Source organism: Rhinolophus sinicus, chromosome 12 (genome assembly GCF_057876585.1).
Source record: "Rhinolophus sinicus isolate RSI-liver-muscle chromosome 12, RSI-T2T, whole genome shotgun sequence".
NCBI classification, from domain to species: Eukaryota; Metazoa; Chordata; class Mammalia; order Chiroptera; family Rhinolophidae; genus Rhinolophus; species Rhinolophus sinicus.
Genome location: NC_142512.1, coordinates 41,049,346 through 41,076,480, shown reverse-complemented (window position 1 = coordinate 41,076,480; position 27,135 = coordinate 41,049,346). Strand labels below are relative to the sequence as shown.

Genomic DNA, 27,135 nt, shown 5'->3' with positions numbered 1-27,135 from the left:
ATTTTAGAGATGAATGTCATTCAAGTTTAATGTATCTTAAGCTATAGGTTTGGATCAAAGCTGCTAGAAGGTGAAAAGGAAACTTTAAAATGTAAATTAAATCTAAAGTAATTCAGTCTTTAACCTCAAAGATAGTACACCACTGTTGAAATAAAAATGAGCTGAATGAAATTTCTTAGTTTAAAGCATAATATTAAATCGTCTTTTGCAGCAGTTAAACAAAAACCTATAAAATTGTGATGAAAGGGAAAAAAATTTTAATAATTTCTGAAGAATTCTATGAGGGAGAATGGCTGTTGCTGCTAGGATTTAGTTAAATACATTTCTCCTGTTTAAAACTAAGTGTTCTTTCTTCAGTTTGCTTAGTTCTTCAAAGGGGTCTTTGAAACACTAGGAAATAAACAGAAGTGATTCTTCAGCTACTGCTTTCTGAAATACTTAAGTAGAAAGGAGAAAAGCTACGAGATTACTCTGTATTTTCCTGTCCCTCTCAGGGGAATTAGGAATTAGGAGGTTAGGGTTTCCCAGGTAGAAGTTCTGGGAGTGAAAATGTGTCACTTACATTGCCATTTCAGATGCAGGATTTCAACAATACTATTTTCTTCTCCTTCCACATGTTACCATCTAGTAAAAATGGATTTTCCCACTCACGGGTGTCGATATTACTGATGTGGATAATTCCTTGAACATAGTGTCGGATGTCTATAGCTAGTCTTGACATCTAGGAAACAGGGCAGACATTTCCTCTGGTTTTAACTTCATATTGGCCTTTTCCAGGCTTCTTTCCAGGTAAAGGCTGCTGGTTATCATTAGGGGTGCTTCCAGCCTCTGATTCTATCACCAGGGGTGTTGGAATCATCGATCCAGGTTGATTTCCAGTAGCATATGGACCTGGAGTTCTTTAGCATCTTATGGCAGCACTTCCTGACTTTGTTTTCAACTTCTATTAATCGTTTGGATGTTTTTCATTCTGCAGATGTTGAGTTTGTATGTGAACGGACACTGAAATATTTTCTGGGAATTGCAGGAGGAAAATGGGTAGTTAGCTATTTCTGTAAGTACAATGTATTTCTCCCTTCTTTTAACACCTCAGAATTGCATTTTTACACCTAACATTTTAACACCTAAGGTTTTTGCTGATGCCAAATCTGAATTACCAAAAGGTCTTTAATGATAACACTAAACTAGCTTTATCTTGAATGCATATCTTTGTTCAGATAAGCTGGTGATGCTGGGAAAATGGATTTCTTTTTATAACTAATAGGACCTAATCTGTTCCTAGCAATGTTAGCATATAAACTAGGGATTTATTTAATAGTAGGCAGAAATCCATCTGCAGCAGGCACTTTTATGTTTGGATTGAGCATTAACTGTGTCTCCAGAAGGAAATTTCTGCTGCAATCCTTATTAAAATGCTGGCTTTATAGAGAGGACCTCCACTCTGTTATTTCTTCTGTGCTCTCATGTGATCGCTTCACCATCCACCTCTGTAAAAAGAGCATATTCTTCTGCATTGTGACCTGTCTTTGTGATCTTTTTAGGGGTGACCCAGTCTATGGAAGAAAGAAAGATTCTAGATGAGGTAGGTACTTTGTGTTACAAACTAATCAGAAAGACTTGGTGCCATTGAGTCGCATAATCACTGAAAATTTAGCTGCTTCCTTCCTCGGACCACTTTCCACGGGTTTTCCTCGATGATGGGGATCATCAAGAGTTGCAGAGCAAACCCAGAAATTCTGTGTCCTCACTCATTTGTTCTAAGTTTCAGCAGAAATGATCCTTTCCTCAGAGGAAGGAAAAAGAATGTATCAAGCAGGAAACAAGACTCGTAAGCAAAAGAAATAGGCCCACCTAAATCTTACATGCATACACCTTTGTAGAGAACTGTTCACAGTTGTTGAAGAAAAATCCTTCATATTAATATGCAAATGTATCTGTTTAGAAATCAGTTTCCTTCAAAGAGATATTACTCTATGATACTGAGAACCGTGAGAGGTAAATAAGATGAGTGTAGGAGGAGGAATAATTTTAGAACAGCCATCTAAGAGCTGCTGATGACAACAGATCAGGCAATATAAAATTAACAAGAGCACTTTTAAACTGTTATGCGCTATTTAGCATATTCATAATTAATTGACATTTTTGTTGGTTTTAACTTTCGTTCAGTGACTTATATTACTGAGAGCTTAGTATGTGCTGGGTACCAAGAATACAGCAATAAACAAAACTGACAGGTCCCTGCTCTGGCGGGATTCTTGTTCTATTGAGGGGAAATACACAATAATAAAGATCACTTAAGATACCAGTAAATAGGAAGAAATATACAGAATAGCAGACGAGTAATTAACTGGGGACAGAGGTTGACTACTTTAGTTAAGGAGACCAGGGATGGCTTCCAGTGCTTGATCTGAGACCTGAAACACAAAGTATTGGCCTTGAAAAATATAGGTAACGTGTTGTAGGCAGAGGGACAGCAGCCATAAAGGTCTTGAGACAGGAATGAGCTTGGTTGTTCAAGACAAATAGACTAGTGTAGCTGGAGAGTAATAACTGGTAACTAGTATGTAGGGAGCAGGGGTTAGACAAGGGATAGGAAAAGGTCATAGACAAGGGCCAGATCAGGTAAGATTTGGTGTAAGTCATGGTAAAGAATTTGAATTTTCTGCATAGGGTAATTGGAGACATGGAGATGGTAAGAAAAGGGTGGTTTGAGATATATTTGGAGGTAGGACTTACTAATGGGTTAAATTTAGAGGATGAGGCAATGAGAGGAATTGAGAGAGTGACGCTTTGGGTTTTGACCTGAACAATGGAATGGATGTTAATATTAGATAAGGAAGAAATGGGGAAAGGGCATAGTGGGAGGGGAGAAAGGCAGGAGGCAGGAGTAGAGCTCTGTTAGATGAGTGAATTTTGGGATTTAATACTAGTATATCTCCCGGTAGAGAGGTTAAAGAGGCACAGGGGTACAATCAGGACTATAAATATGAGAGTCATCTTCAAATAGATTACATAACAGCAACCTGTGGTTGTACTGTCATGACGATTTTTCTTCATAATAGTCTTGGCAACAGATGTGGTCTTCCCTACAATCTTGACTTTCAGTCAGAATTGTTTCTAAGTATTCTTCCCAAAATTTCTCCCAAAAGCTTTAACCTCCCCAATCCCCTTATTCTTTCTTCCCTCGTCCTTGACCAGTCAAAGTAGTGATTATAAAAAACCTTTTTTTTTTTTCAGTGTATTAGATGTATGTTTTATAATGTTGGTTTCATTAACTAAACCTCTCAATGAAAATCTGAGAAGCCCACAATTGATTTAAGAGATCAGGAATTCTCCAGTTATCTTTATAACAGCACAGTGTTAGCAGCTTAATCTAAATGCTAAGTGAATGTTTTGAGAGGAGATAGATGTTGAAAATTAAAATACATTAAGTCCCAGTGAGGTGAAAAGCCAATTGTTCATTTCTGCCCACAAAGATTTGCTTCAGGGAATTGATTTCAGCCTCTGAGATACTGGTCATTTCATCCAGTCCACCAGAAAGAATGATTTTGGGGGTGGGAAGGGTTCAAAACCTTGCCTGGTGATACTGAATTTTTAAAATATCATACATCTACTCTGCTTCCATTGAAGGAGGCTTCTCTTCCTCTGATCTCTGTGGTTTGGGTTTGGTTTCTTTCAGTGTGATTTTGAGGTCAGAGGGGATGTTGTCAATGGAAGGAACCACCAAGGTCCAAAGCGAGCAAGAGAATCCCAGGACAGAAAGGTAAAGCCCTTCTCCCCATGTTGACAAAAACCCTTCCGTTACCGCTCTGCATTCCAGCCCCCTTCGCAGAGGTGGTCTCATTCGTCTTGTAAGGGGTGTTATGTACTCATGGCTAGAGCACTAGCTAGGTGCTTCTATATAGATAATTTTTTTTGTTTTTTAGTTCTCCTAGCCCGACAAGGTAAATAAAATTAGTCTTATCTCCATTGTATGAGTGAAGGAACTTAGGAATTTAGAGAAGCAATGTAATTTGGTCCACTCTGGGGTTCAAATCTCTGCTATAAGTGGCAGAGCTGGGATTTGAAATAGATGTAAATCTAAGCCTTTGCTCTTCCCACTTCTCCATGGTGTCTTTCTCTAAAGCAGTATGGTAAGTGCTGTGAAGGCTGATGTACGCAGTGGATGCGTAGATGTGAAAGTGATTGATAATCAATAGCTAATCTCTGTAATGTTCACTATATGCCAGCTCTGAACACTCAACCATATTGTAACTGATTAATAATTTTACAGCAACCCTATGAGACGTGTATTATAATTATGTCTGTTTTATACATGAGAAAATTGAAGCTCAGAGAGATTGAATAAGTTGCCCAAGCTCACACAACAGTCTAGCTCCACAATCTGAGCTCTTAATGATAATACCATAGTTTCTTGGAAAGTTACAGAAGGTTTCACCGAGGAGGAAAATAGATTAATCTAACATCTTCGCAAATGAAGGACTAGAGGCCCAGGAAGACTCAGTGACTTTCCCCAGATCATCCTGTAACAAATGATGTAGCCAGAACTATGTCCTTCTCTCAGGAAGAGGTCCAGGCAAGATTTCACACCTGCCTGTCAGGCCTGAGACAGCTGCTTTCTCAGGTCCCTGACCGAGTGCTCATGCTCCCTGCCTGCATTTCTTCCCCTTTCGAGCATGCACCATCGGACACTGCAGAACATCCTCATACGGGCCGCCTTCTGTCCCTTTACAGAACTTGAGGGAGAACCAACAGAGGTGATTGTCCAAGGAAAACTACTGTGGGAGATGGTCACAAATCAAGCCCTAGGACCTTGAACCTTTGGGGTCAGCCCACCCTTACCCTCTGAACCTATCAAGTAACTTCCAGATGCCAAGAAAAGCTGCTGGTCCTATTTCTGCTTCTGCCTTCAACCCAGGGGAGCTCTGTATGAGCCAGCCATTTGTGTTTATTCCACTGTATGCAAGGCAGAATTAGCACCAGGTTCTCCCTTTTTTCAAAGGAAATTCCAGTGTTTGGAAGTTTTTCCTGCATTTGGGGTGGCAATGATGGAAAGTGCCAGATCAAAGTAATGACATTCTGAAGATACAAACTATCACCATAGTATTTTCCTGTGGAAGAGAAATGTATTTGTAGAGGTGAAACTTCAAGTTTCTTATCTAATAACTAGACATCCTCCTCAATGAGTGTCAGCCTGGATGTAAAAATTTCTAATCTTTTGTACTTTTTGCAGCAACATTCGGCTCCAGCTGATTGCCTGGGGAAAACTTTTAGCATTATGAGCATCTAGGTCCTGTCAACAGGTTGGGGATGCAGTTTATTCATACGGTGAAGGCGCAGATGGAGGCTGTCACTTAAAACAGAAACAGATTTGTCTCGCTGCCCTTTCTCATTCCTCTGGCTGTAGTTGGGGCTGGGGAGGGTTTTCCTAAAAGGTAGTCATGTGTTTTTAGCTTCCTGATTTTTCTCTACCCCAGTCTCTCTTATTTGAAGCAAGGTGAGTTCTAGAACCTAGGCGATTTTCTTTTTAGTGGGATGGGGAGAATGAGGGTTAAGAGAATGATATATATCCAGCCAAATGGCACAAATTTAGATTTCTTCTAAATGATATCCAAGTTCTTCCCTAAGAACCAAAGCCAATGCATGTCTAAGAATCTGCGTGTCCAACCTCGTAGCCGTCAGCCACATGGGGCTATTTTAAATAACTAAAATTAAATAGAATGTAAAGTTTAGTTTCTCACTCATCCTAACCACATTTCAGGTGCTCAGTAGTTACACGTGACTCGTGGCTACCTTCTTACTACACGTAGAGAACATTTTCATTGTCACAGGATGGCCTTTGGGTCAGTGCTGTCGAGGTCCCTAGGAGGTGCAGTGGGATCGGTGTCTCCTGGAAACCAGGCAGTAAGGTCAGCTCGGTAGATGAGGAGAGGCAGCACAGGGCTTCACTTCATTGTTCCTGAAGGAACATGGCGTTCTGGGGCAGTGCGAAGGCAGGAACGCAGGCTCAGGAGCAGAAGAAAGTCGGAGGAGAAAGGGAGCATGTGCATGTACACGGAGACCTCTGCCAATTAGGGTTATGGTTACTATGGATGTACCCAGTCTGGATTAACAGCAAACTTTGGCTAATAGCTGAGTTTCTTGCCATGAAACAAAAGAGGGATCTTTTTTTTCTTTTTCTCGTCTCTAACAAGAAGTGAAGTCACCTGGAAAGGCCATCAGGGAGGAGCCTGGGCCTGACTGGTGGCAAGGTGGTCAGCCCATGGGTGACAAAGCGTGACTGTAGAGTAGATCGATTACAGACAACTATTTCAAAAACGTCTTCTAGAATCCACCAGTGTTCTGGACACTGGGCCAATTTTCTTTGGAAGTGTAGCAGAAATTGTCAGGTGGTAAAGAAAAGGAAAAAAGGTTTTCATTCTGAGTCTCTATATTGTTTTTTATAAAACCCATCTTTTATAACTAGTGTTTTTTTCTCTCCATCCTTCTGTCCTTGTCTTCTCCCAGATCTTCAGGGGCCTAGAAATCTGTTGCTATGGGCCCTTTACCAACATGCCTACAGGTAAGAGACTGGAAGAACAGCACCAGCCGTCCCCTTACTTAGTGCAGTGTTACAGGAGGGATTATTGTGTGGGGATTCCTCAGATTGGAGAGAGGTTAGTCTATTTCCCTGCCACCTGTCAGACAAATGTTACCCTGTGGCCAAAAATAACTAGCCCTGTGCCCCTTCTCAGGAGCTAGAAGGCAGTGAAGAATTGATATCTAAGACAGAGAATGTTCTGTTCTCAGATGGGGTAGAACTGCCCTTACTGTCCTTTGCTCTAAGAAGTTGAGGAATAATAAGTTAGGGAGAGAGTTCTCTTCCTAAACCATCTTCATTTGACACAGAAAAGAAAACACAGTGACTGCATAAGCCCTATGGGCATGGAGCCCCATACAGGCCCTGAGCAGAGGAAGACTCTTGCTGAACACTTTTCTAATGAACTTTGACACTGAATGTGATGTTATGTTTAGGAGTGCTGTGGGGCTCAGCTCTGGAGTTATATACACTGAAGCTCTGGTGTGGATTGATTTGGTTCCTTCTTTTGGAAACAAAGGCCACCCACCTTCGCTTCTGTGCCCATTTCTGCCCCAGGGATCAGGTCCTCTTACTCCTCAGAAGACGGCCCTAGCATCTGGTCAGGGACAGAAGCGTGACAGTAAGAAGAACCTGAAAAAGGAATTTTGCTTATGTCTTCTTTATTGGTTATTGATTGGATTTTTATGAAATTTCCAAGTGCCACACTCAAAGCCTTCTCTGTGGTTTTGTACTTTGGTGTAATGAAAACGAGTCTCACAGCTATCGTTTTGGAGGAGAGTCAGTTGACCTCAGAGCACTCAGACAAACAGAAGCACCTCAGCCATCCCCAGAAATGGGCTGACAGAAAAGAGCATCCACCCACTGGTCAGTTCTGTGCTGATTTTCCAGGTGCACTGGAACATTTCTGTAACCTCTCCTGAATTCTAGTCCCCTGAGTATGTCAATTCCAGCTTAGCACGTAGCCTTTCCCAGCTGATGTGCTGAGTCTCTGTCCAGGATGAAAAGGTTTTTTTGTTTTGTTTTGTTTAGTTTTTGACTGAATGAATTATCTTCCCGTCTCTCAACATTGACAGTAATTACTACTGAGTATGGTGCACTCAGTGACTGATAATCAATTACCAACACAGAATTAGGCAAGAAGGGAGGGAAGGCAGGTGGGAGTTTTTTCACAGTACTATCTTAGCCAGCAGTTTAGTCAAATTAATGTAAATTAGATCTTGGCTTTTGGTGTTTTTTTTTCTCTTTCAAAGTGTTTTATTTAAGATACTATTAAACCTTATCTACCAAATGGCCTTATGGGGACTGATAACCAGAGTAGGTAGCAAATTGACTTAGAATCCCTCCCCCTACTACAGATTCTAGCTTAAAGCCTTTCTGTCCCTTTGGGGCAGAGACGCAGGGACTCCCACTAAGAAGTCCTACTGGAGGCTTTCATTCAGGGGAGTATGGGGTAGAGGGCACACGTTACATGTGCGGGTTGCTATGGTGATTTTCTGGTTTGAATATCCTGTTTAGATCAGCTAGAGTGGATGGTGCAGCTCTGTGGGGCTTCTGTGGTGAAGGAGCCTTCCTCGTTCACCCTCGGCAAGGTAAGCGTTTGGTGTCCTGTCAGAGGGGGAGGACACTATTAATATTCTGTCTGGAGATTGAGCAAGGCATCACTCATCTGTCCTTCAAACCCCCCAAAGTAGCCTGAGAAGGCTCTCTTCACCCAGAGCCTTCTCTGATCACGCATCTGTGCCGTAAGACTCCGTCTGTAAGGGAGGAACAAGGACCTGAGAGCTAAAAGGACTTAATACACTGAGGGAAGGCTCTTTCCCTGGAGCCCTTCCTTTTTGCCATGCGCCCTTCTCCCTCCTTTCTGGTTGCCCCAAAGTAGTCTGCTTCAGCAAACCATCAAGAAATGGTGAAGCGGTTAGCGCAATTGGTTAGAGCATGGTGCTATAACATCAACGTTGCCAGTTCGATCCCCGCATGGGCCACTGTGAGCAGCACTGCGCCCTCCTTTGTTTTGTTTTGTTTTGTTTTTATATATATAGTTTTTTTAAAAAAAAGATTTTTGGGGGGAAGGGGAACAGGACTTTATTGGGGAACAGTGTGTACTTCCAGGACTTTTTTTTTTTTTTCCCCAAGTCAAGTTGTTGTCCTTTCAATCTTAGTTGTGGAGGGTGCTGTTCAGCTTCAAGTTGTTGTCCTTTCAGTCTTAGTTGTGGCGGGCGCAGCTCAGCTCCAGGTCCAGTTGCCGTTGCTAGTTGCAGGGGGCACAGCCTACCATCCCTTGTGGAAGTCAAACTGGCAACCTTGTGGTTGAAAGGACGCACTCCAACCCACTTAGCCAGCCATCCGGGAGCTCAGCGGCAGCTCAGCTCAAGGTGCCGTGTTCAATCTTAGTTGCAGGGGGCGGAGCCCACCATCCCTTGCGGGACTAGAGGAATCGAACCGGCAGCCTTGTGGTTGAGAGCCCACTGGCCCATGTGGGAATCAAACTGGCAGCCTTCGGAGTTAGGAGCATGGAGCTCTAACCGCCTGAGCCACCGGCCGGCCCCACCCTCCTTTTTTTAAAAAGAAATGGTGAAGTGACTGTTCCAAAAGTCCTGTTCTGATACCCTCAATGTTTCCTTCCTGGGCATGCAGGATACTTACCCAATTGTGGTCGTGCAGCCAGATGCCTGGAGAGAGGACAGTGGTCTCCATGGTAAGTCCTACTGTGAGCCTTCAGGCAGAGGAGTATGGGATGGAGGGCCCAGGTTAAGGGTGCCGATTACTGTGGTGATTTTAGGTCTAAAGTTCCCATTTAGATCAGCTGGAGTAGATGGTGCATCTTCGTGGGGCTCCAGAAGCCCACAGACATGTACCTGTGTCATATGGAGTCCTGTGGGATGAGTTTGGTTCACCACAGGTTACCCAGTAATTAACACAGTTCTTAGCATATCCTAGGTGCTCAATAAATATTTGAATGAATGAATGAATGGCTAAAATGTCCTTTCAAAACTTTTTGTTTGTTTATTTTGCATTATAAAAGCAATGCGTGAACTATTTCCACTGGGGGGGGGGGTTAAATATGAATGTTCATCACCTAAAATAGAAATGAGCACAGATATAATTCGAAGAATTCCAGTAATCCCACTATTTGGAGATGATCACCATAAATTTCTTCTGGGCATGTGTGTGCGCGTGTATATACATCTATATATAGATAGATATCTATATATGTATATATATACATATGTAGATAGATATCTATATATACACACGCGCGTGCGCACACACACTTAGATTTTGTACAAATGTGATCATGTTCATCGTTACTGTTGTGCATTTTCGCTTAAGATATTGCAAATATGTTTCCACATCATTAAATTGCAATGCTGTTTTGCTCTCTGTGGTGACTTTTCCTTTAACAGATTGGAGCTCATGTTAATAGAGTTGTCAGAAGCTGTAGGCTTTCACCAGCAGTCATGCCTCGAGTTTCTGAGTAAGGTCCTGTGTCCCCAAGCATTGCTTAAGATGGACAATTTTGCTCCTACCTGAGTGACCCCAAGCTCAGAGTAAACTGACTAGAGACCAGTCTGGGAAAATGTGAACTGACACTAATCTCTGCTTGTTTTCTCTGTCCTCAGCGATTGGACAGGTGTGTGAGGCACCTGTGGTGACCCGAGAGTGGGTACTGGACAGCGTAGCCCTCTACCAGTGCCAGGAGCTGGACACCTACCTGGTACCCCAGATCTCCTGCTGATTCCAGCCAGCCATGTGTATAGCGTACAGGGTCCATCTCCAGAGGACCCCAAGCATGAGCTGAGGAAATGGCCTTTTTCCAGGCCCTGGGAACTCCTCTTCAATCTTTCCACAGTCCCAGTTACTAAATATTTTAGGTACATCAGCCTGAGAAGAATTTCTGGCTATTCAGGGGTTCCTTAAAGATTTTCTACTTCAAGTCTCCCTTTGAAATCTGTCATGAGCACAAAATTGCGGTGATTTTTTTACCTGAAAAGAATTTAAAATCATTTTAAACACCACCAATTGAGTAAGATGCTGACTCATTATTTGTCAGCCCTATTCCCTGTGCTGGGGCTGTTGGCTTAGAGCTGAGGGCACAGAGTGGCTGGCCTCAGGAGAACAGATGGTTTCCCCGAGTTTGTTTCTCTAAAACCCTATGTTCATAAAAGCCAAGAGTCAGGCCCTTCAATGGAAGGTGATCTGTGGTGTGACTTAAAATCAGAACAGTCCTTGGCAGCTCTCAAATGTTGGAGTGGAACATCGGGAAGGGGATTCAGAGGCCGACAATGGATAGAAAGATGAGACTCGAGGGTTAGAGGAGAAGGGAGCCATGCTGACCCTGATCTCCAAAAGTCTCGGTAAGAAATGGTGTCCAAAGAGTCTTCTAATTCCCTATCGGTAATAAATAAAATGTTTACTGTCGTAGCTCTGATATGTAACCCATCCTTTTGAAAGAGAAGATCTCTGATATGAATGTTTCATGTCTGTAAAATGACAGATCCCACCAGGAAAGGAGCTGTTGCTTTCCTTGAGGTAATTTTTCCCCTTTGCTGTCTATTGCTGAGCTTCATAAATAATTTTGTTTGCTGAAGAAAGAGAAAGTGTTTATAAACTCATTATCCGGGACTGTTTATAGCTGTTGGAGGGACTAGGTCTTCCTCAGCCCCCAGTGTGTGAGGGCAGTGTAGACTTACTTGTACAAAATACGTTTTGTAAATGATGTGCTATTCACCTGCAAATAAACTTGGTAGCAAACACTTGCACCACATGACTGTTTTCGCGGCTCACGCTCTCATTGCCTTTTCACTGTACTTTAGTCTCCTTGTCTGTAAAATGAGGGTAGTAATAGTACCTACCTCCCAGGGTTGTTGAGGGTATTTCACAACCTGTTATGTTAGTTTCTGTTGCTGCCATAACAAATTATCACAAATCTAGTGGCTTAAAACAGTGCCCTGCATTCCTTTATAGAGGCTCTGGGGATTAATCCACTTCCAAGCTCATTTCACATTGGCCAAATTATTCCTCACAGTTGTAGGACGAAGATCTTGTCTCCTTGCTGGCTATTGGCCAGAGGTCAAACTTAGCTTCCCACATTCCTAGGCTCATGACCTCCACCACCATGGCTGGTCAAGTCTTTCTCACGTTTGGGCTCTCTGACTTCCCTTCTGCTTCATCTGTCTAACTCCTGCCAGAGAAATTTGTGTTTTAAAAAAAAAAAAAAAAAAAAAAAAGATTTTATTGGAGAAGGGGAACAGGACTTTATTGGGGAACAGTGTGTACTTCCAGGACTTTTTTTCCATGTCAAGTTGTTGTCCCTTCAATCTTAGTTGTGGAGGGTGCCATTCAGCTTCAAGTTGTTGTCCTTTCAGTCTTAGTTGTGGAGGGCGCAGCTCAGCTCCAGGTCCAGTTGCCATTGCTAGTTGCAGGGGGCGCTGCCCACCATCCCTTGCGGACTTGAGTTGAACTGGCAACCATGTGGTTGAGAACCCACTGGCCCATGTGGGAATCGAACCGGCAGCCTTTGGAGTTAGGAGCATGGAGCTCCAACTGCCTGAGCCACCAGGCTGGCCCCCGAGAAATTTGTTTTAAAGGGCTCGGGTGATTAGATTGTGTACCAGCTAATTAATGCAGGGTGATCTCCCTATCTTACAAGGTCCATAACCTTACTTGCAGCTGCAAAGCCCCTTTACAGCAATACCTAGATTCCTGTTTGATTTAATAACAAGTGGACAAAAATCTATGGAGGACATCTTTAGAATTCTGATAACCACGCCTATTTCACATGCCTAATTCACAGATAAAAGTCTGTCATCATTTCTTGGTATTTACACTGTTCAGAAATTGGAATCCTCTTTGAGGCAAAGAGAATGAAGTCACACAATTCAGTGCTGCCATATTTGTGAGATGGGTGGGTGGATGAGGGAAGAGCAGAGAAAATGGAAAACTCATTATTACATTTTGATCTCATTTAATCTCCATCACAGCTCTATGAAGTGGGTATTTGTCACTTCATTTGAAGAATGGGAACTGAGGGGCCGGCCTGATGGCTCAGGCAGTTATTGCTCCATGCTCCTAACTCTGAAGGCTGCCGGTTCGATTCCCACATGGGCCAATGGGCTCTCAACCACAAGGTTGCTAGTTCAATTCCTCGAGTCCCGCAAGGGATGGTGGGCTCCGCCCCCTGCAACTAAGATTGAACATGGCACCTTGAGCTGAGCTGCCGCTGAGCTCCCGGATGGCTCGGTTGGAGCACGTCCTCTCAACCACAAGGTTGCCAGTTCAATTCCTCCAGTCCCGCAAGGGATGGTGGGCTCCGCCCCCTGCAACTAAGACTGAACATGGCACCTTGAGCTGAGCTGCCGCTGAGCTCCCAGATGGCTCAGTTGATTGAAGCGCGTCTTCTCAACCACAAGGTTGCCGGTTCAACTCCCACAAGGGATGGTTGGCTGTGCCCCTGCAACTAGCAACGGCAACTGGACATGGAGCTGAGCTGTGCCCTCCACAACTAAGACTGAAAGGACAACTTGACTTGGAGAAAAAAGAAAAAGAAGAATGGGAACTAAAAATACAAGATTTTGCTCAGAATTTGCACAGCTAGTAAATGATGACCCAGAGATATGAACCCATGCTCTTTCCATCCCATCATTCAATTTTCCACCTGCATCAGTCTACTGACCCTAGTCAGAAGGCACCGTTTCAAGTCTAAAGGGAATTTGGGGAGAGGAATGGATTGTGAAAGGAACTAGCACTCTGGCTTCTTTTATGGGCCATGGTGGGAAGCAGTAGAAAGTTCCTGCCTGGGAAAGCAGCCCTAGGCACAGGGACTTGCAGGATTGTATCATGGCCACTATTCCCATTCCCATCCAGCTTCCCAACTTATGATTGCTTATCTTTCAGTTGTCAAAGCCTTCTAGTTCAGCCTCACCTACAGCATGACCCCTCTAGGGCCCATGCCAGCCCCCTGTGTACCTGCCAGGGAGTCGGATCTCCGTGTTAGCAGTAAAGGCAGGCAGGAAGCCAGTGCTACACAACAGTCTTCAGTGAAAAGTGTTAATTTCCAGTGACAAGCCATGGTCTCCTGGACCCTTGGTGGGGAGCTAGGGCTCAGGCTGCTGTCCCCATCACTGATGGGCTGATAGAAAAAGCAACATCTATCTAATACAGCCTGCCTTCCCAGGAATCCTGGGTGAAAGCAGAGATGACTAAGACACATTAAAATGTTTTCTGTGATTGTCACTCAAAATCTCCCTAAAATCGTCCACCCCATCTATTTTTTGAGTTCTTCGTAACCTTTCCTGGAAGTCAGCTTCTGGCCCTGACCTCATGATGCTTGGCTGGGTTTAAGAGTCTTATCTGATGATGGAATAAATCTTGTTCCTTTCACCTCTAGCTTTAAGATGTCCTCTCACTTTTCCAACCCACAATCTGTAGTCCTCTCTGGCCCCAGCAGCATTTTGGGAACAAGTTCCTGTACTGCCTTTATCTCATTTCAGGAAATGAACTTCTGCAAAGGAAAAAGGGATTATCATGCAGGCACAGGGAGGGGCCTAGAGAAGAGCTCGGTTGATTATCTCCCTCCTGAAAAATGCAACCAGAATCACCAACAAAGAATCCGCTCAAATACATGCAGGAGAAAAAGAAAGGCATCAGTGTTGGGATGGTTGGAGCGGAAGGAGCCAAGCTGCCCAGAATATCCTGTGAAGGCTGCGAGGAGCAGATAAGGGCAGCCCCAGAGGCAGGTGGCACAGAGAAGCAGGGGAAAGGGGACTGCAGATCCACCCACAGAAACCCGAGAGAGTGGGGCTTGCTAGCCAGGCACCCTGGGAGCTTGCTTATCAAAGACTGTAAAATGGCTGAGCCAGAGGCCCCTTTACCGTACTTCAGTGATGTTTAGCTTCCTCAAACAGCCTATAAATCTGCCCATAACAAGGGGAAAATTAAAGAAATGAATCTGGGCAAATAGAAAATTAAGGAGAACTGGAGACAGCCAAGTCCTGTGGAGAGCAAGGATTGAAGAGGTACAGAGGGAGCTGGTCTGAATGAGCTAGAAAATCTAATGGTTTGCACAGATGGAGAACTGGAGAGACTCCCCCCCACCCCCCATATTATGGTGGCCGGGGAACAAGAACTTCGGAGGCCTAGTTTCAGGGACCTGGAGTGATAAAACAGCTTAATACGCAGTTTAGTGCAGTGATTCTCAAACTCTGGTCTCCTGATGGGGAAGGCGGGGGAGGTAACATCATCATCTAGGAACTTGTTAGATATGCAAATCCTGGGACCTCACAACCTACTGAATCAGAAACGGGTGGAGTCCAGCAATCTGATTCTGAAACGAGCCCAAGTTTGAGAACCACTGGCTTAGTGAAAGAGGCTGCTAATTGGTATGAAGTTGTCTCCAGGAGAGGTGAATCTTGAGGCTGTTAAGAAAAACTAAGATTTCTGGGCTGGTTAGTGGTTCTTATCTACAAGGTTGCAGCAGCTGGCTTCAGTTGACTCCAAAATGGCCCTTTAAACAAATCCACAGGACAAAGATTAAATTATATTAGCAGCATAGGAGCAGAAGGGCCAGACTGCTTAAAAAAACAGCTCAAGGTTTGAGGTTTAGGAGGTTTTATTAATATTTAAATTGCAGTGAAACCACAGCTGCAGCCTTTGACTCCAGCATAGAAATATGCAAATGCAGCTTTCTAAAGAAAGGCAATTTCAGACAGCCCTCAAGGTAACAAGAACAAATAAAACAAATGATTTTGTAATTTATTTTTATTGACTGATGGAGAGAGCAAGGCACAGACAACATGCCCAGCGATCATCAGCTACCAGCAGGCTCTCTGAGGGGAGAAGAGAAAGGCGACCTAGAAAGAAAAACGCAGGCAGACCTGTAGACTGGGGACAGGAAAGACCCAAGGAGGACAAAACAGAAGGCAGATGGGATGAGAAGATGACTAAATTAAAAGGGAAGGAAAATGGAAACCCAAGCCTGGGTTCTGAGGACTATCTGATCTTGCTGGCTCTCAGGGGCAACAACAATAATAATCATTAATGACTGTCATTTGCCACACTCCTAAGTGCCATGCACTATTCCCAACAAAGGAGGAAAATGCTTCCTTGAGAGGTCAAGCAACTTGCCCAAAGTTACACAATAAAAGGAGGTAGCAAAGCCTTGATTCAAACAAGGATTTGTGTGAGGCTAAATTGTGCTGGGAACTAGTCCCAGATGTGGTGAGTAGTAATAAGGTTAAGGATGGAGGGGAGACAATGTGCCCCCACATCTGTGGTAGCCTGTATGTCTGTACGTGTGCATACTACGGTTGTGGAAGGGAGGGAGAAAAGATCCATTTCTGCCCTTCAAGTTGCTTTCTATTTAATGAGTGAGGCAAGAAAGCCACAGAGAACCTTTGCAGAATTGTGCCTCTGGTTCAGAAGCCCTTTGGGGGCTGTGTTGTGGGATCAGGCTCTGCCTGCTATGGGGGGATGTTGGTGAAGCACCGCAAGCTGCCCTTGGAGCCTGGGTAGGATTTGACCAGGTGAAAAGGAAGCCAGGAGATTCCAGAAGGCCCAGGTAAGAACCCCCCCTCCCCATCTGCCAGAATTGGGAGAAGGAGCACTTGATCCAGAAAGGAAAAAGATGGGAGAGTCTTCTAAGGATACATTTCTCTCGCCCACCCATCCAATCTCCCCAGACCTTCCATCCCAAGTCCAAACCCAACCTGTCCATGCTTCACCCTTTCAGGCACCCTGACCAACAAACACAGGGATCCACAGATTTTGCTCACACTGTATCGTGTACTGAGCCAGTTCTGTTCTGCCACCTCAGGCCCAAATCCTGCCCACCCCACCTCCTCCCCAGGCCTTCAGCCGAGAATCTCTCCCCGCTCAGAACACCCCAGAATTTTCGCTTTATGACACTTTTTCCCTTCAATAAGCTATTTCTCTATTTGACTAGAAGGGCCTTATGGGTAGGACTAGTATCATTTTATCTTTGTTACAGCCCAGCTGTGTGCCTGGCAGCTACCTCATTAGGCACCCATGAGTATTTGCTGAATGAATACATTAAAGGATGAATGAATGGTCTCACTGAGTGAAGGGTTTGTCCACCTGCTGGTCCCACCCTCAGGAGCTTTGGTCCCTGGAAAACTACCCACATTCTGCCACTGGGAGTGCTAATTCCCTTCAATCCCCCCACTCATTTTTCTAGGACCCCAGTTTACTCCAAAAATAATGTAAGATCTAAATGTTCAAGAATCACTCTTCCTCTTCTAAGCCCACACCTACAGATTTCCTTGATTCTCTTTTGCCTATCATAAAGCCTACGCCTTTGTGATTAATCAGAACAACACCCACCCAGGCTGAGAACATCAGTTTCCCCTATCCACGTGTCCTCCAGCAAGGCCTCCTCCAGCCTGTTTACTCAAAGACATGTAAACTGCTGCCGCCATCACTAGAGAAATAATTATGATGTTCATGATACTCTCTTTGCAAGTTCAAAGCACTGGCATAACCATCATTCCTTTCCCCTCACTTGTCCGCTGGGAGATGGCTAGGGTAAAGATTGTTATCCCCACTTTATAGGTGATAAAACTAAGGATCAGGGCCTTGTCAAAGATCACCCAGTGAATTGGTGGCAGACCTGGAACTAACAAGCCCAGGAGTCCCTATTCATTAGACCACAGAAGGAAATGCCTTCATTATATTGTTTGGACTGTGTTTTGTCTGGGAGAGAGGGAGTATGGACTCCAGTTGAGTGGGGGGAAAAGATAAAAGAAAGTTTGTGACCCTGTAAAGTTTTTCTCTGCAGTGCAGCAGTTGGTACTGGTTAATTCCAGGAGAGTTTGTGTGTGTTTTTTAAAGCATTACCACGTGTCCTACATTAGAGAAGGAAAAAATAAAGGTGAATCTGAAGGTAACACAGACACAGGTAAGCAGATGTTTGCCATCTTTTGAAAAGGATATAAAACCAAATGGTAGTGTATATTAGCAAAAGAAACTCAAATTACAACTTATGTGGGTTTTCCCAGCTGTTAAGCTATACGACTCTGGAACAAACTAGTGCCAAGTACGGTAGGTAGAAAACCTTCCCTTGGTGAAGCCTGTTTCTGGAGCCTGGTGAGGGGAGGTCTCTCCTGGAGGCATAGGGCTTGTGAGGGCTGTCTCAGGACCCTCTGCAACTGCCAAGGTGACAGCCTGCTGGTGGGGTCATCCCCAAGCCCACAGAGGCTCTGAAAGCCGTGGAATCCAAAATCTGGTTTCTAACCAAATGCCAGAGAAATTAAGGAAAAACAAAAAAACTGCCATAGGAATTCAAGAGGCCATTTCTTAAAGACAGGGCCCCAGGGCTGTGCTGGGGAAGGTAGTAATGATCTCTCCCTTCTGGCTCCCTCCTAAACTAAAGTGCAGGGCTTGTCCCTTTCACCCCAGGCCAGCTCTGGACTTTTCTCAGCTGTTACTCAACACCAGTCTCCATTTCCTTTTTTTCTTTTTTTTCTCTTTTTCTTTTTTAAGATTTTATTGGGGAAGGGGAACAGGACTTTATTGGGAAACAGTGTGTACTTGAAGGATTTTTTCCAAGTCAAGTTGTCCTCTCAATCTTAGTTGTAGAGGGTGCAGCTCAGCTCCAGGTCCAATTGCCATTGTTAGTTGCAGGGGGCACAGGGCACCATCCCTTGCAGGAATCGAGGAGTTGAACCGGCAACCTTGTGGTTGAGAGCCCACTGGCCCATGTGGGAATCGAACCGGCAGCTTTTGGCGTTAGGAGCACGGAGCTCCAACTGCCTGAGCCACCGGGCTGGCCCTACATTACCCTTTGACCCTTTGCCTTCCTGTGCCACTGGAGGCTGTGAGGTATAGAGATGGGCAGAGGGGCCGAACACCTGAGCCCAGGGAGGTGGTGGCTCCACCACATTGTGAATGCATGAAATGTCCCAGAGTTGTACGCCTTCAAATGGGTAATTGTATGTTATGTGAATTTCACCTCAATTAAAAACAAAAATTGAGCTGCCCTGGGAGCGAGGAGAGAAGCTGGGCCTCTCAAGGCTGTGAGGGTTGAGGCTCCATGCAGGGAGAGTCCATGAGCAACAATGGGAAGGCCAGTCTGGGCCTCCCCCCTCCTCCTCCAGGACCAGATGGGAACTGGGGCAGTGCCGGGGTCTGGGCAGAAGAGAGGCGCTCAGTGAAAGCGAGGAGGCTGCAGCCGCCGCTCATTTGCATCATAAGTGATTGGTTTTCCCTGCTTGTCCCTCATTAGGACACAATGGACAGTTGTTTGCTGGCGCAGCAGATCCATTTACCAAGGGGAAGAGGAGACAGCAGAGTGACTGATGCGCTCCCCCAGGCCACTAGAACACTTGTTCTCACACAATGAGAAAGGGACCTTAGAGAGCAAACCAACCCCATCCTTTTACAGATGAGGAGACTGAGATGCTAAGAGGGGATGAGACTTGCTAAGGTCCAACAGCAAGTTCATGGCAGAACTGGAGCTTCTAGAATCTACTGTCTAGATTCTAAACTCTCATTCCAGGGCTCACTCCATTTGCCTGCAATTCCTTCTCCATTCCCGGCTGGCTCAAGGTTCTTGATCTCTGTGGTCGCTTTCCTTCTACTGTGTTTCCCCGAAAATAAGACCTCACTGGAAAATAAGCCCTAGCATGATTTTTTATATCCCCTGAACATAAGCCCTAATGTGTCTTTTGGAGCAAAAACTAATATAAGACCCAGTCTTATTTTCGGGGAAACACGGTATTCCAGGCCTTGGTTTCCATCAGTTTTCTCTCGTGTCTATCTAATCTCATCTTACTCTGTTTCTGCCCCTGTCTACCTTTTCCTCAGTTTGCAGGAAGCCAGGATAATATTAAACTCCTAATTAATCCCTGCCCTAACAAGGGTGGGTCTGGCAGGAGAGGCAGCAATTTTGAAACTGTCTTGGTGTGTTTGGGGGGTAGGTGGGGACAGAGCAAATACATATTGGGACCTATTATAAACCAAGAACGAACACAGACACATGACACTCTCTCATTTCATCCTTTCATCTTGCAAGGTCAGTGTTCTCAGAGACAAGGAGGGTGAGAGACTCGGAATGGTTGGGTAACTTGCACAAGAGCGGCCAGCTGGAAAATGGTAGCTGTCTAACCCCAAAACCTCCATCCTTCCACCTCACACCCTGGCACAGGGCTAAAGCAGGATATGACGCCCACTGATTCCTGGTTCATGGGAAGCACAACTTTGCTAAAAAAGGCCATTGCTTTGTTTCCCCCACCCCAACCCAGGCAGCACTTGCCTCCCCCAACAACCCTCTCTACCCTTTGGTTCCCACCTTCCTCTGGGCCCTTCTGCATTGTGGTGAAATCTCACAAATGCAAGCTTTTGCGCCTGGGAGGCAGGGGAGATGACAATTAAGAGGGAGAAATCTGACAGACCCAGACCCAGACCGCTGAGGTCTCCCTCCTGCTGACACCCCTTCCCAGTTCCCTGTCTGCCCCTCCCCTCTGTGGGTCAAGCTTGCCAGCATCTGCGTCTGTCTCATTGTGTTCTGGGGAAGGGGAGGGGTGGGGAGGTGGGAGGGTGGCAGGGTGAGTGGGTGTCTGTGTGCATGAACATAAGGCCTCCGGGTTCATTCTGACTGAATGAAAAACTCACCAATTATTCCTCCAATCTCATTAATATGCAGACAGACATCTGTTATTTAGGAGTCAACAGCAGAGGCATTTTCCTTGGGGGAGGAACACTCATGTATGTGTCCCTCTTGTTGCTCTGGCTGCAGGGAGGTAGCTGCTTGGGAATCACCCCACCTGCCTGGACCTGGAGCCTCCCCTTGTCTGACCCTCACCCCCAACCTTGAGGAGAGAGAGTAGGGAAGTGACTAGAGATGGAGAGAGAACTGGGAATCCAGCCAAAAGGGGAAAAACAGGAGAGGGGCTGCAGTGTGTAGAAGAAACTCCTTTGTTGACAGAGAGGGAAGGGGGGATACTGCAGAAGAGTTGAACCCCTTTCCTGGGGAAGAGAGTGTGGAACTGGTGGAGACAGCTGTGCCAGGATTGCTGGTGCCCACCCACAAGCTCAGGGACATGACCCTTTGCTCCCTCCCATCTCCCTCAGCCTTCAGGACCTGTCTGAGTGTATCTGGGGTGGGGTCTCTATGGCAACATGGGGTCCTCACCCAGAGACTTCAGAAAAGATAACGGGAGGAGTTCCAAAAAATGGGGACCAAAGGCCCTCAGCCTTTGGAGGAGTCACTAAAGTTCTCTCTAGCCCTCAGGATATGTGTGAGAAGAAGACGCAGTGACCTCCCCTTCCTGTGTTTTGACCTTCCTCAGCCTTTGTATCCCCAGCACAAGAAGCCCCATCCAACAAGCCTTTCCTCATTCTCTCAGGCCCGGCTCAGAAGCACTGGATATCTAAGTTATAAAGAATAATGGTTGACATCAGCTCTGCCCCCTTTAAAGGGTCAAACAGCTTTTCTACATCCTTTCTTTTCTCTGAACCTTCCTCAGGAACACAATGAGGTAGATGTGATCAGCTGCCTTTTCCAGGTGTGAAAACTGACGTTGTGACAGGTGCAGGACCTCACCAAAGGTTCCCCAAGGAGGAAGGGGCAGAGCTGGAACCCAGGCCCTCAAGCCTCTGCCTCCAAATCTCTAGCTCTTTTCATGACTGTCCCTCCTGGAAAGGCTGGAGTCACAAGCAGATGGATGACCCTCTGTCAGGTGAAGCATTTCAGGGGTTAGACCAAGTCCCTGCCCCCACCCCTTTCTTTCCTCTCCTCCCTCCTGGGCAGATGGATTGCTGAGGTTAAGAAACACTGGAAGCATCACAGCATGATTAGTTGTTTATTTCATTAAATGATTAACGAGGCTACATTGTTTCCCAAACGGGTGTCTAATTTGTGGGGGAAACAGCTGCAGAGGAGGAAGCTAAGTCTGACTCCTGCATCTGGGGTGTGGGGTGGGGGTTAGGTCCCCTCTGTCCAGGCATTTGAGGATCACAGAACAGCCCCATTCCCTCCTCCCAACTATTGGGCTCCTCAGCCCAGAGGCACAGCCCCCTCCCTGGAAAGAAAACCTCTGACAACCCAGACCTTCAGAGGGGACCAAAATCTGTTGTCAGTGGTATTGGAAATGTATTAAACTTTGGGGGCTCCTCCAGCTGATTTATCTTCCTAATTATGTTTGCTTTAGGCGGATATTGAAATGTGTTTGCATTCCCTGAGCGTGGCAGGAGAGGGAGGTTGGGAGAAGAGAGGGGCACAAACACTGCAATTTGGCAGCTACAGTCTTGAGCCTGCTTTGTACCAAAGTCCAAAGTGGAAAAGAGAAGCCACAAGGCCCCAAAGCCCAAATTAATGGTATGGCAGGTTCCTGTGGGGGGAAGGGTCAGTCCTCTGGGACCAGCCTGAGAGATGGGCCCGGGAGGCCCAGCGCTTTCCAGCACCCTCAATCCAAGACTTAGGGTCCTTTAGGAGGGTCTCAAAGTCAGCCTCTAAACAGATTTTAGTTTGAGAGCATGGGGTGCCCCATGCCCTTGAAGCTGATCCAGAATCCTTGAGGAGATAGGCTGAGATGGACCAGGACAGGGTCCTGTAGGAGAGGAGGGAAAGGGGTGTTTGATGAGCCAGGAGTGGGTTGGGAGTTCCTTTCCTCTCAAGGCTGGGCCCTGGCATAGGGAAAGGAGAAGCGATTTAAAATGACACATCTCAGAGCCAAATCCCACAGCCTCCATCACATCATCCAGACAACCATCTATCCAAAAAACCAAATCTGGTCACTTCATTCTCTGCTTGAAATCCCCGGTGCCTCTTCACATCCTCAGAATGAAGTCCTCGTTCCTTTGTGGGCCCTGCAGTGGCCTTGAAGAAGACTTGTCTTCTGCCCTTCCCATCATGGCAGCCCCAACTGTGCCATGTTCTTTCTCAACTCCATGTGTTTGCACATGCTGTACCCTCTGTCCAGAGCGCCTTTCCTACCCCTTTCCTGCCTGGAAAACCCCCTTTCAGCCTCAGAGGACTGACTCCTGAGGCTGCAAAGAGCTTCCATAGCTGAGGCACTGTCACACCTAGGGTACCTCTTTTCCCTGCTGGGCTGGCCTCCAGAGCACACAGACTGGTCCTGTCAGTTTCCTAAGCCAGTGTCTGGCACACAGTTGGTGCTCAGTACATATTTACTGAATGAATAAGGGAGGGACGGGCTGTGAATTAGGGGGGATCCCAGAAGATGGCAGTGTGTCTGGAAGAACTGGCTGGGGCTGGGGGAGGGGTGGGCCAGGGATGGTTCCTGGGGGAGAATGTCACCGAAAAGAGGCCAGTGGGACCAGAGCCAGGGAGGGAATACAGGACAATGTGAAACCAGACTCCCAAGAAAACAGACCAGCACTGTCTTTCCTGACAACAAGCGCTCCAGCCAGCCCCTCCACCAGCTTTCCTTCTTTAAAGGGTTGGGGGTAGTAAACTCAGCTGATGCTCCCTCCAAAATCATCAAGGAGCTCAGGATGGAAAGAGGGTAAGATCCCTGCCCCCTGCCCCTCTGAGGACACCCCAGAATCAAACTTCTGTCCCCTTGGGAAACTTCACTCTACTCAAGGTCAGCTTCTGCAATGTGGAGGCTTTTGATGCCCTCCCTCCTCCCACAACACCCAGCAATTGGGGGTGGGGAGTGGGATGGTGAGAAAAAGTCCTGGACTACTTCAGCAGGACCCCTCCCACACTAGCAGGGGACCCTAGCTTGGCTGAGGAATGAATCGTGTAGCAGTCCACTTAAAACCCCCTAATGGCCTTTGGATTGTCTAGCTCATGAACCAAGATGAATATTCCCAAGATAGCTCACTCTCCCACCTCTAGTTCCTCAAAGGACACTGATGATCCAACCCATGACTTTTTCCTTTGCTTCTTCTGTGAGCATAAGGCAGGAAAGTTTGTGCTAAAGTCTAATTTTCCATAATGCTGCTAGAGATTGGTAAACTGGTGTGGTTTGTTTGTTTGTTTGAAAGCAACAAAACTAAAGCCACAGCCGTATTCCATGGACATGGGCTTTATTTGGGGACTGTTGGGAAAAGGTGGGGAGGGAGCTAGGATGGGTGAGTAGATGGGGAAGGGGCTTCTCAACTTGCTTTTTAATTTAGTGCATATTGCCTGGAGGTTAGAATGAGTGAGAACAGCTGTAGAAGTGAGAGGAGAGGAAAATGGAAGGTCATGAAATGGACACTTTCCTTAGGGAAGGAAGCTAGGACCAGGATATGGGACTGGGGGTAGGAAGGGATGGCACCTTTCATATACTGAGACTCAACCAGTCACTGCTTGTTGCCAGCTTCTCCAACCCCCCTGCCCACCCCAGCTCCAGGCTCAGATTCCCGCCCTGCTAGCTGCCTCAATTTCCTGTAGAGAAGAGGAGAATGAGGATGTGGGGAATGAATGGTAGCACCCTCTGCCTCCGGCTCTCTTGCCCAGGAGAACTGCTCACTCAGCCTGCCCTGAAGTCCCAGCCAGAGTCAGGAGGTCAGGAAGCCTCGGTGCAGGCAGGGGAACAATTGTGTCCTCACCACCCCTCCTGACACTGTCCCACCCAGCCCCTCACATGAGGTTGCAGCTCTTGGCTCGATCCTTGTGTATCTCGCCTTCGTTCCCGTTCCCCCGGTCTGACCGTCCTGCCAGCTGAGCAGATCGCTGCAGTCCCCGTCGTGAGTCAGTACGGCGAAGCTGCCTATGGCCGCGGCCAAGGGAGGCCACTGTGGCCACATGGAAAACATCCCTGACGCTGCGCTCAGAGGACCGGGAAGAGCACTCCACATAGGACACAGCCCCCACCTGCTTGGCCAGCACAGTGCCCTGGAAGGATGGAGTAAGTCAAGGGATCAGGTCAGAGGTCAGAGGCCAGGGAAAGGGATGAGCAAAGTAGTCTGTTTTCAAATCAGAGATTGAGAGGGTCAGAGGTGGAAGACCTAGGCTGGGACTAGGTCAGGGGTCAAGGGCCTACCTGCTCATGAGTAACAGGGATAAGCCTCTGCTTGGACAGCTCCCTCAGGGTGGCCAGGTCAGTCCGCATGTCCAGTTTACAGCCAACCAGCACAACCTTGGCATTGGGGCAAAACTCCTGAGTCTCCCCTTGCCACTATTTGGAGGAAGAAAATAGAGTTATGGAGGGATAAGAGGAGGTACAGGGTGAACCGTGCCCCGCACCAGGACGCCCTTCCTTACAGCATGAGGAAACCATGTACCCCTCTGGACTCTCTCGTGTGAGCAAGGAGTGGGAATGGAGAGGGCTTAGGCTGAAAGTAGGATGGGGTGTGGAAGAAGGGGAAGGAGGACAGGGCTGGGGTGGAGCTGTGGGGTCAGGGACGCTGCTTCTTCCTCAGGGGCCATGAAGCCTCTGCCAGCCTGGAACCTTCCGTTTCCCAAATTTGTTCCTGGGAACAGACCAATCCTGCCCTCCCCCTCTCCCTCTGGGAACTGGGGCTGCCTCAGCTGACTTCTGTCCTTTCACCATGGGCTTTTCTCATGGAAATAGGGGCCTGGAGAGGAGAGACCACTCCAGGAGCAGCATTCCCATCCTGTCCATCTGGGGTTCCCATGCCCAAGGAAATGGGGAGGATGGCTAAAGAATCATTTGAGTATCTCTCTCTGCTCTCCTCTATTCCCTCAGATGCCCTATTCAGCTCTGAGGACTGATTTCCAGGAAAGGGGGTGGGGAGGATGAGAGTTTCACACACTCCCAGCTGATGGCTTATGCTGTGTCAAGGCCATGGTTTCTGGTCCCCCTCAGTCCAGCTTCCTGCTTCCCCAGGCTCCCACCTTCTTGAGGACACTGTCCAGTGTTTCTGGTCGACTAATATCAAAGCAGATGAGCACAGCGTCTGAATCAGGATAAGCCAGGGGCCTGACGTTATCATAGTAAGAAGAACCTGAGAGAAGACAGGGAGAGAGGGGGCAGATGAGGGTCCTGAGTGGGTGGAAGGCCTGGAAGGGAATGGGAGACCTTAGCAATGCTGGTTAAGGGATGCTAGGAGCAGAGAATGGAAAAGAGTACTTATTAATACCCATTAAGGAGTCTGCGTTCCTGCAAGGTGGGGGCAGGCAGAGAGGAGGTTAGATGGCAGAAATCAGCTCTCCACTTCCCTAGGGGTTTCTCTAAAAGTAGTCATTCTTAATCTTTTCTGAGTCTGAGAAGCTCATGAAATCTCTCGACATTCTCACAAAATTTTGCATATGCTTTCTGGGCTTTGATAGACATCTTCTAAAGCCCTCCAGGAGGCTAGGGTAAAAATAAAAACCCTGTTCCTTTTTGAAAGGGGGGGGGGAGAGAGAGAGAGAGAGAGAGAGAGAGAGAGAGAGAGAGAGAGAGAGAGAGAGAGAGAGAGAGCTCTCCCATCCTCTTGGGACTTGATCTCAGATTTCTATACTTCAGTCTAGAAGTATTTCCCAAACCCAAAGACATTTTAAATGTCTTTCCTAAACCCAGTTCTATCTCCTAAAAAATATGTTCCCAAATAAAAATATTCCTTCCCAACTTTCCCAGGTAGGCAGAATCCAGAGGGGATTGGATACTGAGCTTTTCTCCTTCAGAATATCATTTCTATGTGTGTCAGCAAGCTCTTCCTCAGTTTCCCTGGCTTTAAGCAGAAAATTGATTTTCTTTCTTCCTAGAATTGGGTGGATGGGTGGAAGTGACCTGGAACCTAAGGGTCTAGCCAAGGGTGGGGTCAGGGTGGGGGAATTGGCTACCTGAAGTATCCCACATGTTGAGCTCAATGCGGCGCTTGTCTATCTCAAAGCTCGCGGTGTAGTTCTCAAACACGGTAGGGACGTAACTCTGCAGACACGGATGGGTAAAGATAAGATCTTCCAGTCCTCACCCCAGACAAATGCCCTCACTCCCCCGCCACATCCAGCCCAATCCCTAGACACAAGTTGGTTTGGTGTTAGGCAAAGCGGAGATCCCGGGAGCGGCTCCCTCGGGGAATCTCTGCTAGGCTCGCAGACCCCCTCCCGGTCCCTTCAGCCCCTAGCTCTTCCTCTCTCCGATGCCCAGGACCCCCGATATTCTCCTGGCGCCCCCTCCGGGATCTTCTGCTTCTCCCAAACCCCGTTCATCTCACCCTGATCCCCAATTCCTCCCATCCCAATCCTCTGCAGTCCTGCCGGAGCCCCCAACACCACCCCCCGGTCCTCCGAGCCCCTTTCTCCCGTCCCTGGTTACCAGCACCCATTTCCGTCCGTCCCCCGGGATCCAGTCACCCACTCCCGCGGCCTCAGCGCCCCCCTCCCAAGACGCCTGTCCCTCACCCCAGGGTAGGCGTCCTTGGCGAACACCTGCAGCAGCGCTGTCTTGCCGCACTCCGCGTCCCCCACCACCACGATCTTGCAGCGGCCACTCTGCCCCTCCATGGTCCCGGCTACGCGCCGGCCCCCCGCGCAGTCCCCCTCCCGGGCCCCGCTGCAGCCTCCCCCGCCGCTGCAGCTGCAGCCGCTCGGGCCGCCGACACCGGCATCTCGCGGGCCCGCGCGGAGCCCACTCCCGGGGCCGCGGCCCCCCCTCCGCCCCGCCCCCAGTCCGTCGGCCGCGCCCCCGGCCCCGCCTCCC

At 47.2% G+C, this 27,135-nt stretch overlaps 2 protein-coding genes across 10 annotated transcripts in view; one reads left to right on the top strand and one right to left on the bottom strand.

The window, feature by feature from the left end:
• BRCA1 (BRCA1 DNA repair associated) overlaps window positions 1-11,353 on the top strand; it is a 51,015-nt gene extending 39,662 nt beyond the window's left edge. For 5 of the 9 annotated variants that reach the window (XM_088788932.1, XM_088788930.1, XM_088788931.1 and 2 more), the window contains 6 exons: window positions 977-1,054; window positions 1,542-1,582; window positions 3,680-3,763; window positions 6,508-6,562; window positions 8,096-8,169; window positions 9,215-10,343. In XM_088788932.1, coding sequence (XP_088645058.1) covers window positions 977-1,054; window positions 1,542-1,582; window positions 3,680-3,763; window positions 6,508-6,562; window positions 8,096-8,169; window positions 9,215-9,463 — 581 coding nt within the window. In that variant the 3' untranslated portion in view covers window positions 9,464-10,343. Of the gene's footprint in view, window positions 1-976; window positions 1,055-1,541; window positions 1,583-3,679; window positions 3,764-6,507; window positions 6,563-8,095; window positions 8,170-9,214 lie in introns of all 9 variants that reach the window. The other 4 variants (XM_088788934.1, XM_088788933.1, XM_074320266.2 and 1 more) reach the window with 1 other exon arrangement.
• A 10,029-nt stretch (window positions 11,354-21,382) lies between these two features.
• On the bottom strand, window positions 21,383-27,060 carry RND2 (Rho family GTPase 2). The gene is made up of 5 exons (XM_019747796.3): window positions 26,838-27,060; window positions 26,277-26,364; window positions 25,347-25,456; window positions 24,532-24,666; window positions 21,383-24,383 (listed from the first exon to the last, which is right to left on the bottom strand). Exons 1-5 carry the CDS (start codon window positions 26,937-26,939, stop codon window positions 24,129-24,131), a joined length of 690 nt encoding a protein of 229 aa, XP_019603355.1. The 5' UTR covers window positions 26,940-27,060; the 3' UTR covers window positions 21,383-24,128.
• Between the last annotated feature and the right edge of the window lie 75 nt (window positions 27,061-27,135).